The 16774-nt window shown below is 52.7% G+C and overlaps 1 protein-coding gene across 3 annotated transcripts in view; it reads right to left on the reverse strand.

Annotated features, from left to right (window-relative positions):
- Nucleotides 1-14406, reverse strand: part of SRGAP3 (SLIT-ROBO Rho GTPase activating protein 3) — a 70748-nt gene extending 56342 nt beyond the window's left edge. For all 3 annotated transcript variants that reach the window (XR_009487914.1, XR_009487915.1, XM_059856878.1), the window contains exon 1: nt 14258-14406. Coding sequence is in view for 1 of the 3 variants with exons in the window: in XM_059856878.1 (XP_059712861.1) it covers nt 14258-14324 (67 nt within the window). In the remaining 2 variants the exon portion in view is untranslated. The remainder of the gene's footprint in view (nt 1-14257) is intronic.
- Between the last annotated feature and the right edge of the window lie 2368 nt (nt 14407-16774).

Here is a 16774-nt window from a genome sequence, read left to right on the forward strand (position 1 = left end):
GACTGGCTGGTCTGCTCCTAGCAAAATCCTACAGCAATCTTGATTAATAAAGGTACAGGATACTACAAGAAGAGAAAGAAGACATTACCAAGAAGAAAAAGACAAAAGATATTGCCAACAAGAGGACTCAAGCAGAGGGTTGTGTAAGTATTTGTCATGGACTCCCAGTGTGCTGCTCCACTGATGGCTGGGCAGAGGTTGGTGCCAGCACACCCCGGGTCCCTCAGGCCAGGAACCAGCTCCGACCTCACCACCAAACGTGGCCCCACAGGCTGTGCCCCAGGCAAGCATCCAGCATTTATCTATCACCTCCATTAAACCACTGAACTGAATGGCTTCACACAGCACGATTTAGGGGGCCTCTACTCATGGGATTAAACAGCACACAGGAACAAGGAGAAATGTTTAAGCCTTCTCAGTAATGGCAGGAAACTCCAAGTGAGAACTATGATCCTGCTCAAAATAAATGGCCATTTGGAATTCTCTGCAATTTGCATTTGCTGGCTCCTCAAAGTCACAGCATACGTTCTGGCAACATGATGGGAAATGCATTAGTGAATTACAACATTTTAAATCCAGTTAGAGACCAGCCCACCACTATTTTTATTACAGTGCTTTTTAAGAAATGTAACTTGTAACAGCACAGTGAGTCTAAAAGGGCTACTTCCCCACCTTTTGGGGAAAAAAGAGTTCCCTTGCTGAACTCCCCGAGACTCCTGCTGCCTGTGTCCCCAGCCTGTCGAGGTCCCTCTGAGCAGCAGCACCATCCCTCCGCCACGCTCAGAACACACAGCAGCTCCCCTGAACACTCCAGCTGGAGCACTGCCAGGCCGACTGCTTGCTTCACCTAGGATACAGCTGGACTCCCAGAAAAATGTTGTGATTTCTCTGGAGCAATCTTCCCAGAGAATCCCATTTCACAAGCACCAGGGAAAACGCAGGAACGAGTCACCTCCTTCAAGCAAAATAAAATTTAGTTTCAGTACTGGAACAGAAGTATCAAATCAGTTAAGAGACCAGCCAGGGAGGATGTCAGATCTCCCAGCACTGCAGGATTTTATCTACAGACTAGAGGAGCATATGTCGGAGAAGTGTGCTCTGCCAGAAGACACAAAGATACAGAAGAGAGGCGTTGGGAAGCTTTTTGGCTGAGCCAGCGCTCCCACAGCGCCAAGGGGCGTCAGAGCCCTGCTGCCCTCCCAGCACAGGCCAGCCAGGCACTAGGAAAGCCACAGAAATCCCCTTGCAAACGCCCCAAAATCACACCTACTGCTACTAACAGGGCACAGCTGGAGGTATTTTAGCACAATGCACATGGAAGTTCTCCGGGAGCCACGTGCTGCTCTGGGAGGGAGGGAGGGACACCTCGTTCATCCCAGCCACAGAGCCACAGCAGCTCTCACCAGGCTTGGTCATTATGGCCTTGTGCTCACTCCCTGCTCGGCAAAAATCACAGTGTGGCCTTCAGGGAGCTAATTAGGGAACACACTGGAGCTGAGGAAGGCACAGGCTACGGACAGACTGACCACAAGGCAAATACAGGGAAGAAAACATCCAAGACCCTTACAAATAATTGTGCATTTCTAACATGCTGGAACTTTTAAGATCAAACTCAAGATGCATACTTTTAAGTTTTAAAATGTAAATTACAAATAAAATTACAATCACTTCAGTAAAAAAGGTAGAAGGCTACACATTAACATTTCCCAGAAATAATGTCTATATATTAGGTCGACTGCCTCTTACTAGGGATTAATTGCAAACTCAGCAGAATTCGTTCAGTGAAAAAAATCTCCCTTTAACTTAGGAGCTTTTCATTCAAATGAACGCTGAAACTGAATAAAAGAAAGCAGAGCAGTTGTCCAAACTAAGGAATGTGTAAAGAACTCACCTAAATTTAGCCATTTGCTTAACTACAAGCAAATGAACTTTTCTTAAATTCATAGGGTTTATCCTAACAATTTTACTGTAAAATTTAATGGATTATTTTCTCTCTCCTTTTCCCAAAAAAATGTCACAGGTGCTCATAAATTATGCCCAATAAGTTGCCTCCAGCCAGGACATTTTACAGAGATAAGGAACAGCTGCATTATACAGAGCCATAACTACATTTCAAGGAGAAGACCATCAACAGGGATACAATTTTCTATTTGGATTTAAAACTAGTGAACAAAACCAGTGCCCCTGTGAACAGCACTGTACAATCCCAGGCTCCTCTGGAGCATCTCCACAGCTGCACCAGCACACACTGCATGGTGGAGCTGTGAGGGACCTGGCCAAAGCCAACATCCCCTCAGCAGTCACTGAGAATCAGGACAGCCCCAGACTGCCCATAACCCTGGCACTGTACACCAGGACAGCCCCAGACTGCCCATAACCCTGGCACTGTACACCAGGGCAGCCCCACACTGCCCATAACCCTGTCAGGGTTCACCAGGACAGCCCCACACTGCCCATAACCCTGTCAGAGCCCACCAGGACAGCCCCACACTGCCCATAACCCTGTCAGGGTCCATAGGGACAGCCCCACACTGCCCATAACCCTGGCACTGTTCACCAGGACAGCCCCAGACTGCCCATAACCCTGTCAGGGCCCATAGGGACAGCCCCACACTGCCCATAACCCTGTCAGGGTTCACCAGGACAGCCCCACACTGCCCATAACCCTGGCACTGTACACCAGGACAGTTCCACACTGCCCATAACCCTGTCAGGGTTCACCAGGACAGCCCCACACTGCCCATAACCCTGTCAGAGCCCACCAGGACAGCCCCACACTGCCCATAACCCTGTCAGAGCCCACCAGGACAGCCCCACACTGCCCATAACCCTGTCAGGGTTCACCAGGACAGCCCCACACTGCCCATAACCCTGTCAGGGTTCACCAGGACAGCCCCACACTGCCCATAACCCTGTCAGGGTTCACCAGGACAGCCCCACACTGCCCATAACCCTGTCAGGGCCCATAGGGACAGCCCCACACTGCCCATAACCCTGTCAGGGCCCACCAGGACAGCCCCAGACTGCCCATAACCCTGTCAGGGTCCATAGGGACAGCCCCACACTGCCCATAACCCCTGGGAGAACACAAGAGCCCCCAAATTTTCAGCTTTAAACTATGGTCTAGTACTAGGAGAAAAAAGAGGAAAATCAAAGGGCTGTTATTTGTCTCTAATGAATTTCAGAAAAATTCCTATGAAAAACCAGTTAACAGGAACCAGGCACTGCTGGGAATCGGGAAACCATGGATTATAACACAAATACCAATTTCAGCACATTAACAGTCACCAATTACAAAAATCCCATCACTAAAAGCCCACATGAGTGTGGTACTAAAAATCTGAGCTAAGAGCTCAAAGAACGTTCAGAGATCTGGAGGTAAAATGGGAATGTCCTACCTCACTCCCACTGCCAGACTAGCTCACCCTTACAGAAAATCTGTTGTTACTATGGTGATGGGGAATCAAAAAAAACGTAGATCCATGTAAACACAGGTTTTCCTATACAGATTGCAGTATTCTGTACAGACAGTTAATCCCAATTTATGAATTTTCAGTTATTCAGCCAGCCAGAGAAAACCGAGTGATTATACTCATAAATATAAAAGTTAAAGTTCATTCCTAGATAAATCACAAACAAAAACAGGCCTGAATTTCTCATATCAATTATTCACAATAACCAATTTGCTCGCCTCCAGTTACTTGCCAAAACCCAGACATACTAATCTCAATTACCTCTTTTAGGGGAGCAACTCCTCCCTGTTATCCTCGTGCTATATTTGTTTACATACGTATATATACAAACATACGTATGTCTCTGTGTCTCCTCCCCTCTGTGGGCCACACACAGAGTAAACAAGGAGCAGAGGCTGTTAGTGAAGGCTTCTGAAATTCACTATATTCAGCTTTGAACTGCTGGCCCCAGGGTGAAATCAGAACTGACTCATAATGTCTCAGTTCTTTTTTAAGCTGCAACTGAACATTCATAGGAAAACTAAAATAGTCTGAAACAGTTTCAGCTACCAGATCTGATGGTTTTTATCTCCAATGTCCCGACACCAGCCATTCATTTTTCTCCTTTTTTGAACCTTTTCAAAGCTGAATTCCAGGAACACGCTGAAATCAGAGTCTAGCACCCCAGGCACCTTCCACCTCCTCTTGCCTACATGAAGCCTACTCTGAGACTACAGCTTCCAAGGAGGAATGTAGTCCTGCCTCGATTATCAAACAGGTTTCTGGAAGATTAGGAATCCGCCAGCTTCCCTCAGGTGGGGATCCTGCAGTCTGGATTCCCACAGCTGTTGCAGCAGCCAAAGGGCACAGAACACCCACCCGAGGGGCGCCCACCACCAGCCCCTTCCAAACAGCCCAGGCTTCCAGCTTCCCCAAAGTCCAGGCTTCCAGCTTGCCAGCTCCAGCAGGGGTGTGCACCCTTCTCCTGGCACAGCTGCCCATGAGCAGGGCACAGCTCACCCAGCCCCTGTGAGGTGCCAGCCCCTGTGTGCACCCTTCTCCTGGCACAGCTGCCCTGTGAGCAGGGCAGAGCTCACCCAGCCCCTGTGTGCACCCTTCTCCTGGCACAGCTGCCCATGAGCAGGGCACAGCTCACCCAGCCCCTGTGTGCACCCTTCTCCTGGCACAGCTGCCCTGTGAGCAGGGCACAGCTCACCCAGCCCCTGTGTGCACCCTTCTCCTGGCACAGCTGCCCTGTGAGCAGGGCACAGCTCACCCAGCCCCTGTGTGCACCCTTCTCCTGGCACAGCTGCCCTGTGAGCAGGGCACAGCTCACCCAGCCCCTGTGTGCACCCTTCTCCTGGCACAGCTGCCCTGTGAGCAGGGCACAGCTCACCCAGCCCCTGCGAGTTGCCAGCCCCTGTGTGCACCCTTCTCCTGGCACAGCTGCCCATGAGCAGGGCAGAGCTCACCCAGCCCCTGTGTGCACCCTCCTCCTGGCACAGCTACCTGTGAGCAGGGCAGAGCTCACCCAGCCCCTGTGTGCACCCTTCTCCTGGCACAGCTGCCCGTGAGCAGGGCAGAGCTCACCCAGCCCCTGTGTGCACCCTTCTCCTGGCACAGCTGCCCGTGAGCAGGGCACAGCTCACCCAGCCCCTGTGTGCACCCTTCTCCTGGCACAGCTGCCCGTGAGCAGGGCAGAGCTCACCCAGCCCCTGTGTGCACCCTTCTCCTGGCACAGCTGCCCTGTGAGCAGGGCACAGCTCACCCAGCCCCTGTGTGCACCCTTCTCCTGGCACAGCTGCCCTGTGAGCAGGGCAGAGCTCACCCAGCCCCTGTGTGCACCCTCCTCCTGGCACAGCTGCCCGTGAGCAGGGCACAGCTCACCCAGCCCCTGCAGGGGCCAGCGGCAGCAGGCTCTGGTGCTCGTGGAGCTGTGCTGCAGCAGCACCTCTGTCACACCGCTGGCTCCAGTGCGGCCAGGACATGCACAGAGTGCTTTATCTCTGCCTGGTCTGCACAGCATTCGTCCCCTGAACCACTAACTCCCCTGTCCTACAAAGACACCCATGCAGCAAGGCTCCAGGCGACGCCGGCACAGGAGCCCTCTGGTAACTCAGCAGCAGTCCAGGCCTCACATGGCTCTGGCAGCGCTATCAGGCAATCCACGGCCAGATGGATGTATTTGTAAATAAGGCAGATCAGTTTTGTCAGGTTGTAATTGGTTTTAGAACAAGCAATTCCCACGATGACAAACAACAGTTAAAGAGCCCCACAGCACAACACTAAGCAGGCAGCACTCAGGGACAACAGCAAAGGGGAGAGATGGCAGTGCCATCAAGGACACACAGATGGCTTCACCTGGGACAGGCCTGGCAATGCAGGAGAACAGGAAAGCTCAGCCAGGGTGATCCCAGAAGCTGAGGATACTGGGTGCCCATTGAAGCTGCAGCTGGAGCCACGGCAATCACCTTGGCAATTCAGAGCCTGCAAGGACCAGCTGTGCTTCTGTCCTGGCAAGTCACCTGGATGCAGGCTGAAAAAGAGCAGATGAGCTCCTGGGAAACCTGAGGCTTCAGCTGGGGACAAGGAGCTCTTGCCAACAAACTCTGGAGACATACAGCCTGGTGAAGACTCCAAAAAAGTGAAAGAAGAGGACACTGAAGATTTTTTCTTTCTTCTGAAGGTGTACTGCCACCATGAATTGCTGCAGGCTCAGTAGTTAGCTTGGTGACCATAAATGTCTTTTTCACTGTCATTGTGATGTACGCCACAGACAAGGACACTGCAGCAAACTCACAGTGACAATGTGACCAGCCTCCAAATTCTTGGCACACCAACCAGACCACACACGCCAGAAACCAGCGGGGTTTGCACCCAGCTCCCACCCAGTCAGGGAAATCCTGGGGACAAACCTGGGACTCTTCCCATGACCAACCGCCACCAAACTCCCAATGAAGCTTTAATTCTGAAGTTACTCTTCAGCTTTGTGACCTGCAAAATTACTTCCTTCCATCCAGAGCCTTAAGAAAGGTACACCATCTGCTCCAGGCTCCTCTCCCATGCAACTCAGATGTCTCCTCCCTGCCCTGGACAGGCATTTAAAAGCAGTAGGCAGCTACATCCCAGTCACAGGGATGCATGAGTACATGCTGTGTGATTAGGAGGAGAGGCAAAGAGCATGCATTTCTTTTTTCCTCTTCTTCTCACTCCTCCTTAGCTTGGAGCTGACCTCTCCCACAGAACAGATTATTGCTATTTCAAGAGTGCATCTCACACTGCCATCCTGCAGAACAATGACTATACGAGTACTCTTTGTAATGATTTCACTTCCAGGGGTTTAGAATATGACATTTTCACTTACAATATGTTTACTTAGTATTTCTTTAGGAATTTTAGCAACAGTAGGTCAAGAGCGCACAAGCAGGAAAAAACATGCAGGAAAAAAATGCTTTTAAAGCCATGAGTCACTCAGAACACGATCCAGCAAGGATGTTAAAAGAAAAAAAAATGCTTTGAAAGAACCTACTGAGAGTCTGATTCCCAGGTTACTTGATCTATTCCAAATTAAAACTTTTTTTTGCCACACTTCCTCAGGCTCTTCCTGAGCTATCTGAAAAATCCAATTACAGTGGAGATCCTGATTTCCACGTTCATTTATTACCAGAGGAGAAGTCCCATTCACTTTAGTGGTAAAAAAGAACAGAGCAATAGGAAATCCCCTACAAAACATTTAACATATTTAATGGAAAATAAAATCTAGAACGATTAAAGGAAAAGCTGGCAGAATACAAGAGTTTCTGTCTAGGACTGCAGGAGTGAATTCCAGGTGGTCCAAGCAGGACGTGCCCTTCAGTGGTGAGCAGGGGTGCAGGCAGACCTCGCAGGGCACTCAGAGCCACCTGCTGCACAGCAGCCTCTACAGCGTGCCTGCCTTCTCTTCACACACGCATGGGGCCAGCACCCTAAAATTATCAAATGATGATCCCGAGCTTAGATCTGCTCTGGATATCATCTCCTCCTACAGTTCCAAAGCACAACATCCCCTCGGGCTCTCACCGTGCCACAGAAGTGCCTGGAGACCACAACCAACTCTTCAAACAAACAAACAAAGCAGCAACACTACAGCAGCAAGAAGGAAACGGATCTTTGGGCTCGGTCACGGTGAAGGAGAAGCCACTGCACTTCAGCAAGTCCATGACAGGGCATTCTGCTGCAGTCCTGCTGGGTGCAACACTGTTCCACAAAGCTGGACTAAGAGATGAAGAAAGCCATGGAAAAGCAGATACCCTCTTCCCTTAATGGGAATCACTGAAGGCAGTCCTTCATCTCCTGAACTCCAATTACAGGTCTGTGTCCTTCTGTCTTCCTAAACATTTACACTTAAAACACAAGCCAGAGTAAAACAGCAGCAGAGCACCCTGGCAGGAAGGAACACACAGCTCCATCACACCCACTGGGTCCAGTCCAGGGAACAGACCACAGCCCCAAGAACTCCCTCACTAATTTTATTTTGATACTCCACTTCCTCTCTTAAAATTGCATGTTGCATTACACTGTTCAGTGGCTGCCTCTGTCCAAACCACTGCAAGTGCCTTACAGAGAGAAAAGGGAGACTAAAATAAGTTGTCTCAGGCCAGTTTGTTAGGGAAAAGTTTACAAATCAGGCTCTCAAAGACGTGAACAGCGTAAAGTGCATCCAGTAACCACAGCCCAGAGCAGGAGCACGGGGCAAGGGCTGGCAGCCCCAAGGAGGTCAGCAGTGACAGGCACAGGCCACCTTCACCCCACCAGCACACGGGCTCACACTGCTCACCCTGTCCTCGGTCACTGCTGAGGCACACACCACTCACACAGAGGTGGGGCACACTCAGCACATCAGTCATTAGGAAGGAATACTCACCTTCTCAGAAGCAGGGCTTGTCGGCAGCTCAGCAAAGCAACAGTCAGGAGCACAGAGCCACCCAGGCAGTAAGAAAGGGGAGATTACTTGGTGCCAGCTGTGCTGGAGGAGCGAGGAGAGGACCCGCACACACCGCTGAGCCCTGGCAGCCCCGGGCCAGGCGTCCCCTGTGTGACCTGTCCCCTCCCTGTCCTTGTCCCTGCCAGGGGCTCGGCTGCTCCCAGGCCAGCAAAGGCATCCCAGGAGTGACTGCTGCTGCCATGCGTGGGAGCTTGACAAACAGCTTCTGAAACCAAGCCAAAGCCAGGCAGGAGAAAACCTGAGAGCTCAAGGGGGAGGGTCCCCCCCATCTCCCACAGGCCAGCAAAAGGGAGAGTAAATCCTGCTCCTGACAGGGGCTGAAACTGCACACACAACTTAGCACATTCCACCTTACAGAGGCTTATAAATATCTGCTAAGCACCTGAAGGGCATTGGGTGCTGCACTCTAACAGCCCTTAAAACTCTTCACCTGGAACGAGGACTAGCTACAGGCCTCGAGTAAGTGTTGTAAGAGGGTTTTATTGTTATCAGGAGGAGAGGCAGACTGACAAATAATGCCAGCTGCACACCCCGGCACCTGACAGCTATCAGGGAAGAATACGGCCAGGCTTAGAGGATCAAAATACCTTTGTTTTGTATCTAAATCACCCGAGAGCACGGCAGGACCCCTGCTCCTGCCCTGGGAGAAGCCATGACCCCGGACATGCTGCCCAGCAGTTCTGGCCAAGCAGGAGGAGCTGCTGAGGATGGATGGACCATCCCAGCACAGCTGCACAGAGCTGCTGGTGGTCAGTCACTGGCAGGAGCTGCTGACTCAGCTGAACCATCCCACCCACAGAACACGGCAGGGAAGGGGGTGGTAGCAACCAGGAGCAGCGTGGAGCAGCTCTCTCCAAGTCTCACAGCAGAACCCAGACCAGATCCATCAGCATCTGCTACCTGCTGCACACAGCTCCACCAGAGCCCGCTGAGCTGTGCCAGGCACGCTGGGCACCCTTGGGTGACGCTTCCCCACATTTTGTTGAGCACAACAACTAAGCCAACAGACATTTTCTATCTGTTTCTGGGATCAATACTTAGCAGCTTCCCTCTAGCCCCTACAAAGGGGTGCAACCTTCCCTCTTGCACAGAACCATTTCATTCAATGAGCTGTCAAGTTCAAGCCTTGATGCCTCTCCTCACTGGGAAGCAAAGCTCCTCCCCTGAGCAAACCAGTATCCTGGAAAGTTACTTGGCATGGGAATTTTCCCAACATTTTCTGAGCAAAGTGGAAAGAGGGCAAGAGGTAGGAAAAGAAAATAGACATAAAATAAGGGATGCAGCTGCTGCAATAGAAGAAGTCAATGGGCAATGATAAATTAACCTAAACTTTATGAAAATGAGAAAGAATACATTTGTTTTCTTTGGGCCAAGTCTGTAAATCTTTTTAGTGTTTTTAGATGCTAAAACCATCAAAACTCTAGTTTTATTATAAATTTATGCAGCAACTAAGAGTCACAGGAGTCAAGGAATCATCCCCTGGCCACTATGCAGCCAGATGCACCATCTGGAGAGGCCAGCCTCCAGGATCACAAAGGATCATGTCACCTGCCAGTCACACCACACAAGATGCCACTGCCTCACAGCAGTCTCCTGCCAACAGCAGCCAGAGGGATCACACAGGGGCCTGTGTTTTGCCAGGGTTAAGGCAAAACTGCAGGAAGCAATACAAAATTAACAGCCAATCAACACAAGGAACAATTTTCTGCAAGATTGCCAATGCTGGACCATAGGCGGTTGCATCTGCATAATTAAAACTGGTTCGTTTTGCTGCATTAAAGCCACAAATCAGGCATGTAACCATAATAGGAAGATACATTTATTTAGATTTCTGGCCAGATAGAACAAAAAAACCCAAAACTGTACATCTGAAAACACGCACTTTAAATTGTGCATCCAAGGATCTGCTGTGCTCTGTATTCCACAGGCAACTGTCATGTGGCAGTTGTAAATCTGCAGCCATATCTCCGTTGGTGTTTATTTTTAACACCACCACTCCTGTCTGCAAGGCTAAGGCAAATAAGAAAACCTGCCTCCTTAAAAGTATTCTTAAATATTTTCTTTCTGGTACCATCCAGCAAGCATCTCCTGCCAGTGCTGGGGCCAGCTCTCCCCTCACGGGACAGCTGGAGGGTGCAAAGCAGCAGCAGAAGAGAAGGACAGAGCCCAGATAAGTGACAGGAGACCCCGCACCGTGGGAAGGAGCCTGCCAGCACTGCCTGTGTGCAGGAGAGGTGACAGAGAGGTCTCCGTGCACGGGCAGGCAGCAAACACTCTGCAGAGCTGCAGGAGCTGCGCTGCAGCCGCCGCGGACAGCAGCCATCACCTGCTCCCACTCCCAACAGCAGGGTGGCACCGACCCAGAGCCTCACACACCCCGCAGCCCTGGCAGCCCCTGTCACCAGCCCCCAGCCCTCCCAGCCAGCCAGGAATAGTGTGCAGCAGGGCTCTCAGCAGACCCCCATGCGCCCCACACCCCCCCCGCTATCTTTCCAAGCATTTTCAGGACAACTCCTTCCCACCATGAGAGGAGCAGACACAATTCTCCAGGGAAGGAACAGAACCATCATGGCCAATAAATCACCCTGTGCACGAAGATAATTCCCAGTTCAACCCTCCCCCGTCCAATCTCACTCCCCACACGGCGCGTGGGCTCCTCGATTGCTGGAGCCGAGGCTGCAGCACCTGCAGGTCAGGCAGGGCTGGGCTCCCACCCTGCAGCTACTGACAGCCACCCCGAGCCACCCCAGCCCTGCTCTAATTACCAACAGCCAGAGCTAGAGGCTGCAGCCAAACTCCCCTGCAAGCAGCCTCAGTAAATCCTCCCCGTCCATGTCCTTCCAGGTGTCGGTCAGCTCCTCTCTCTGGTTTGCCGCACCTGAGGCGCCGCTGGCCGATCACCGCCTCACCCAGTGCTGGCTGGCACCTCACAACAGCAGCACCCTGCCCGCTCTCAACCCTCTCTGACCTCGTCTGCAAATGCACTCCCAGTGCAGCTTTGCTGGGGTTACTTCTCTTCCATGCATGCTGACGTATGCCTGGAGCTCACTCGCAGGTTTTTCCACCTTTCTCCCTTCCATGCTCCTGTCCATGCCCTGGGGACAAGCACTGGGCCGTGTTCAGACTCCAGGCCCATCCTCCGTAGCATGAGATCACTGCTTCAAATTTTCATCTGTTATCACCTTCATATTTCAGCATTTCTGTAAACACACTTTGGTTGTCCCCCTTGCCACCACTTCCCCTCTTCTTTATCCCTATTTCTCTTCCATTTTAGTCTTTCTCTGGAGGTTTGGGCATCTGTCTTCACAAGGGTAGCAAGGGATTAGATATGAACAGCATAATGACTCAATCCTTGAAGAAAATAAACAGGATATCTGGTTTAGTGAGGTAGTCTAGATCCAATCCTTCAGTCAAGCCAGGAGAGACCACACTGTGCACAAGTGGAGGTGGGTGTTCATGGTCACTGTCACAGCCTCAGATGAGGTTTAGATGATCACAAACCCCATGTCAGGCTGGCACACTCCACACACAACTGAGCACAAAAAAGCCCTCTCCTTCTGCAGTGCCATCCTCGGCCACCAGCTCCCCTTGGGTCCCTACAAATGGAGTGACCCACTGCTGTCCTACCTGCTCAGCCACATTTGCTCACATTGCTCCTATTTAGTGAGGAAGCACAGACCAAAGCAGAGCTCTGCACCAATCCCTCCAAACTCACGTGGTTATCCTCCTCCAACAGTTTAGCAAGGTGGGAAAATCAGGACCAGCCTGGTCCCCACAGAGAGGTGACAGCAAGTGAAGGCTACCCAGTCACAGCTGTGAGGACTGGAGCCCTGCATCTCACCATGGTCACCCCAAGACCACTGGTGCTGGTGCTGTAAGACCCCGAGTGCCCAGGGATGGATGCCACCTCCCCAAAGGCAGCACACTCAGAGCGTGCCTCTGCCCAGCTCTCCCCAGCCACAGGCACACTCACACCCTGTCAACACAAGAATTAGTCTTTATGCAGCTGAAAACACAGACCAAGTACCCCGTATCAGGAATCAGACATTCCTGGAGGTGTAATTATGCACAGAACAGTACCAAGGAAATTATTATTGGCCCATCAGCAAACTGCCTGCATTACAGCTGCCCAAAACGTGATCGCTGTGGTGTAATGTAACACCCTCACACATACTCCAGCTTTAACTGCCTCACATATGGAAACCATGAGGCTACAGAAGCCTGGCCAAGAATGATCATGGCCCGTGAGCACTCCACTCACAAACAACAATCAGAAAAAGCACTGGAGACATCCACAGCAAAGCTTTCGGAACAGCTCAGAACCAGTCCTGCCCCCAGTGACCCCTCTGCACCCTGAGCACCCGAGAAGCAGGAATCACCCAGCCCAGGACATCTTGGAGAGTAACATGAAACCATGGGACAGTCTCTAGGAACAAATGCACATCCCCTCCCATAAAACGAACAATACCACAGACTAAAAGAATATTTCATCTGCTTAACTGCAGGGTGCAATAACATCAATTTGCCCAAATTACACACAAGCAGAAAGGTAATTGGCACCGAGCAGGGCGTGTTGTGACTGTTCCGTCACTCTCCGAGGCCAGCTACAAAAGACTGAAATTCACGAAAGTAAACAATGGCACGAAACCAACAGCCAGCCCCTTCCCCAGAATCCCTCCCTCTGGCATCGCGCTGCCGCAGTTGGGCAGAGACTTTTCCAAGCGGAGTCTGTGCAGCCCAGCCATCACCCAGCTGAGCTGGGATCCGGAGAAAAATGGCAGCTCTTGAGTTTGCACAAGCACAAATTAATCTGCAGAAAAGCTATTTTATACTTTTAATTAACCACGTCCTGGACTTAAATATAATGAAGTGGTGAACACATATGGATATAAAACAACTGAGTGAAGGGAGAGTGGAGCTGGTTTTATATAATAGTGGGGGGACTGAAGGAGGCAATGCAAGTGAAAGGCATGAACTAAGCAGCCGAGAGTATCCTCTGTCTGAAGGTGGGAAAAGGAGCTGTCATCAACTAACAGAATTAGCAATTATCGCAATAAGGAGTTGATTTATTACCAAGTTATGCAGAAATGCCCATTACTACAGTTTGGTCCTAACGTGAAAATCCCTGGGTGTGCAATAGACAGAAGGTTACACTGGCTCATTTCCCTCTGCCTCCAAGCCGCTGAGCCCTTCCCTGGGCTGCAGAGCTGCCGTGTGTCACAGGGTACCAACTTTCCTTCGAAACAAGAATTAACTCGGAGCCTGGGATTTGCTGCTCAGTGGTCTCAACAGACAAACCCTCTGGTTTTATTCCTCTCCAACACTCAGGAACGCAGCGACTGCCGCACAGCTCCGCACCACTACCGGCACTTGCATAATAATGACTGCGGGCCTGGAGGCGAGGGGCCGGAGCACGGAGGCGAACTTCCTTACATAAGGACCGCAGGATCGATGCCCTCCGCACCGGGAGGCCGCGGGCAGCGCTCCCGACCCGCAGAGCCCGGGGCTCCCTCGGCCGCCGCTAGGCGCTGCCCCGGAGGGCGGCCCCGGCCAGCGCCGCTTCGGGGCCCGAACGACCTCTGCCCATCCCCGCTCTCCGCACGCCGAGTCCCGGCGATGGCAGCGCCCGGCGGGCAGGGCAGGGCAGGGCAGGGCCGGGGCTCCCCCGCCGGTGCCTCCGCGGCTCCGCGCCCGGCGCTGCCGCAGCGCGGGAGGGGCGGGGGGCGGCGGCGCAGCCCCCGCGGCCGGAGCCGGCCCGTCCCCGCCCCGCCCCGCACACAAAGGCGGCCCCGCCGCGCCCGCACCGGCCCGCGCTCCGCACCTTTGACCTGCGCCTCGTAGTCGGCGATGATCTCTTTGTCCTTCTTGAACTTGCCCTGCGCTGACATCGTGCAGGAGGGCGCGGGCCCCGCCGGCACCGCCGCGCTCCGGCACCGCCGCGCTCCGCCGCCGCCTCACCCGGCCGCGGCCCCGCCGCCGCCAGCGGCCGCCGTCATTGGCGGCGCCGGGGACACCGCGGGGAGCCCGCGCAGCGCCCGCGGCGCGGGGAGCGCAGCGCCGCCGGCAGCGGAGCGGGGCCGGGCAGAGCCGGGCAGGGCAGAGCCGAGCCGAGCCGAGCGCAGCCGCTCCCGCCGCCGGCCGAGGCGGGGCCCTGGCGCCGCTCCTGCGCTCAGGTTGCGCGCGGGGCGGGCGCTCCGGGGACCCTTCCCCGCCCCGGCCCCGCCCCGGCCCCGCACGGCTCGGCTCGGCTCGGCTCGGCCGCGCCCCCCGGGCCCCGCCGGGTGCGGAGCGCTCCGTGTCCGCCCCGCGGCGGGATGTGTCGCTCTCCCCGCGTGTCCCCTCCCGGAGCGGCCCCTCCGCAGCCCGGGGCTCCGGCACAGCCGATCGCCGCTGGGACAGCGCGGGTGCACTGGGGCAGATTTGTCACTTCTTGTTAAAACTGAGGAAAAAAGGAGAAAGTGCTCGTTCCAGCAGAAGCAACATCAGTGGTTAAGGCACTGTAACAGGGGTCCTCGCTGAGCGCTTGGGACCCAGTTCATGAGACCTCACACACTTGCCAGCGGCGTGTGCGTTGGCGCACCCGAGCCCTCGGACAGCGAGCGCGGACTCGGCCTCTGCACAACCACAATCAACTGAGTGGGTCCTCTGTCCGGCCCCGGCTCCGCTCCCATCACTGCTCCACACAATGGGGTCTTTTATGGGTGTCCTGTGAGGAGTGAATTCAGGGAGATTTGATGATTCACAGTTAGTCTGCCAACTTTAAAAAATAACCCCAACCCATTACACAAATAATTTACCTAGTGCAAGCAGGCAGCACAGACGAGCATTCTGCATCTCAGTGGCTGTGGAAAGGCCTGGGGAGGAGGGAGAAAGCAGCCCTTCCAGGGAAACGCAGCCACAGCAGAACGTGAGGCACAGGCTCAGGGCTGAGCAGCGTTACTGCAACTTCAGGTGGACCAAGGGGCTCAGAGTCCCAGGGAAAGCAAAAGCTGTGCTAGACCCACGCTGCGCACAGGGAGAGGCAGAGGACAGAGACCACAGGGAAGGCACAGGGACAGTGGCTGTGAGCATGGGGCCGTGTTTTGTGGCAGGGCAGGAGCAGCCAGGGAGCACACACCAGTCCCTAGGGTGAGTTGCTGCATCCCCTGCCAAGAATCTGAGAAGGGGCTGGGCTGGGATGCTGTGTGTGACTGCCCTAAGCTGTACTTGGAGCAGGGCTGGAAAGGCAACATCAAGGAGAGTCAAGAATGATCCTCCAGGAACATCAGGTCTCTGGAGAGGGTGCCACGGGGGTGTGAAATGATTGCTGTGCACCAATGGTGTGTCATTTCCCAAAGAAAGGAATAGCCAATTTACACAATGACCAGAACAGTCCAGGGATGACAATGCTGTGTTCCTTCACAGCCAAGAACACCCTGGAGGGACCTTACGGTTTGAGCTCACTCTCCACAAAGAAAAAATAAACCAAGCTAAGCAAGGAAAGAGAAGCACAGGCCATTTGATAAAGGATTCATCCTAGCAGCAGTCACTTCTTGTAACACCCACAGGGATTCAGAGAGCCAGGACCAGCATTCCTGATAACCACCTCTGCCATAAGACAGATTTTGATTTTCTTGCCAAATTGGTTCAAACCTGTGAGGCCAGCTCTGTGGTCAAAGCTGAGTGTCTGAGAGTGTTAAGCGTCTTTTCTGAGTGGTCAACAAAATAGCGGTGAAAGAAAAATCCCAGTCATGAAATGATCCAACAGTGCCAGGGGTTTCTGCTACTCAGATATCATAAAGAAGGAGCGATGGCTGAAGAAAAATAATCCAACCATGAATTAATGATCTTTAATAAATATCAATGTCTAAGATACTTTGTGGAATTTCTACTTGAAACAGCTTCTTAAAAGGAAGGATTACATTGTAATTCACTTTGTGACACTCTCAACCCAGAATTTTTTAATGAAGAATGGGACGGGATGGGATTTAATCATAATAAACACTTCAAGCTTGAGGTATAGAGAAACCAACAGTAGCTATGGCAACGTGGTCACTCCAGTAAGGCTAATGCAGATTATTTCCAGGGCAGTAGCCTTGTGTGTGCTCAGGAAGCAGAGGTAATGTTGGCTTAAAGCAATTCCTAAATTAAGGAAAAAATTTTAAGCAGAAGCTGTCTTGCACTCTTTGTTTCCAGCTTCAAACTGTGTTTCACGATGTGCTGAACGTACACACAGCAGCCTCAGCAGAGTATTGACCTGCTGCTTCCAGAGACACTCACATATGTCACCACGAGCTGGGCAGACCCTCTGGTCATGGATCCATAGACTGGTTTGGGTTGGAAGGGCCCTTGAGGCTCA

Source organism: Haemorhous mexicanus, chromosome 11, assembly GCF_027477595.1.
Source record: "Haemorhous mexicanus isolate bHaeMex1 chromosome 11, bHaeMex1.pri, whole genome shotgun sequence".
Taxonomy (NCBI): domain Eukaryota; kingdom Metazoa; phylum Chordata; class Aves; order Passeriformes; family Fringillidae; genus Haemorhous; species Haemorhous mexicanus.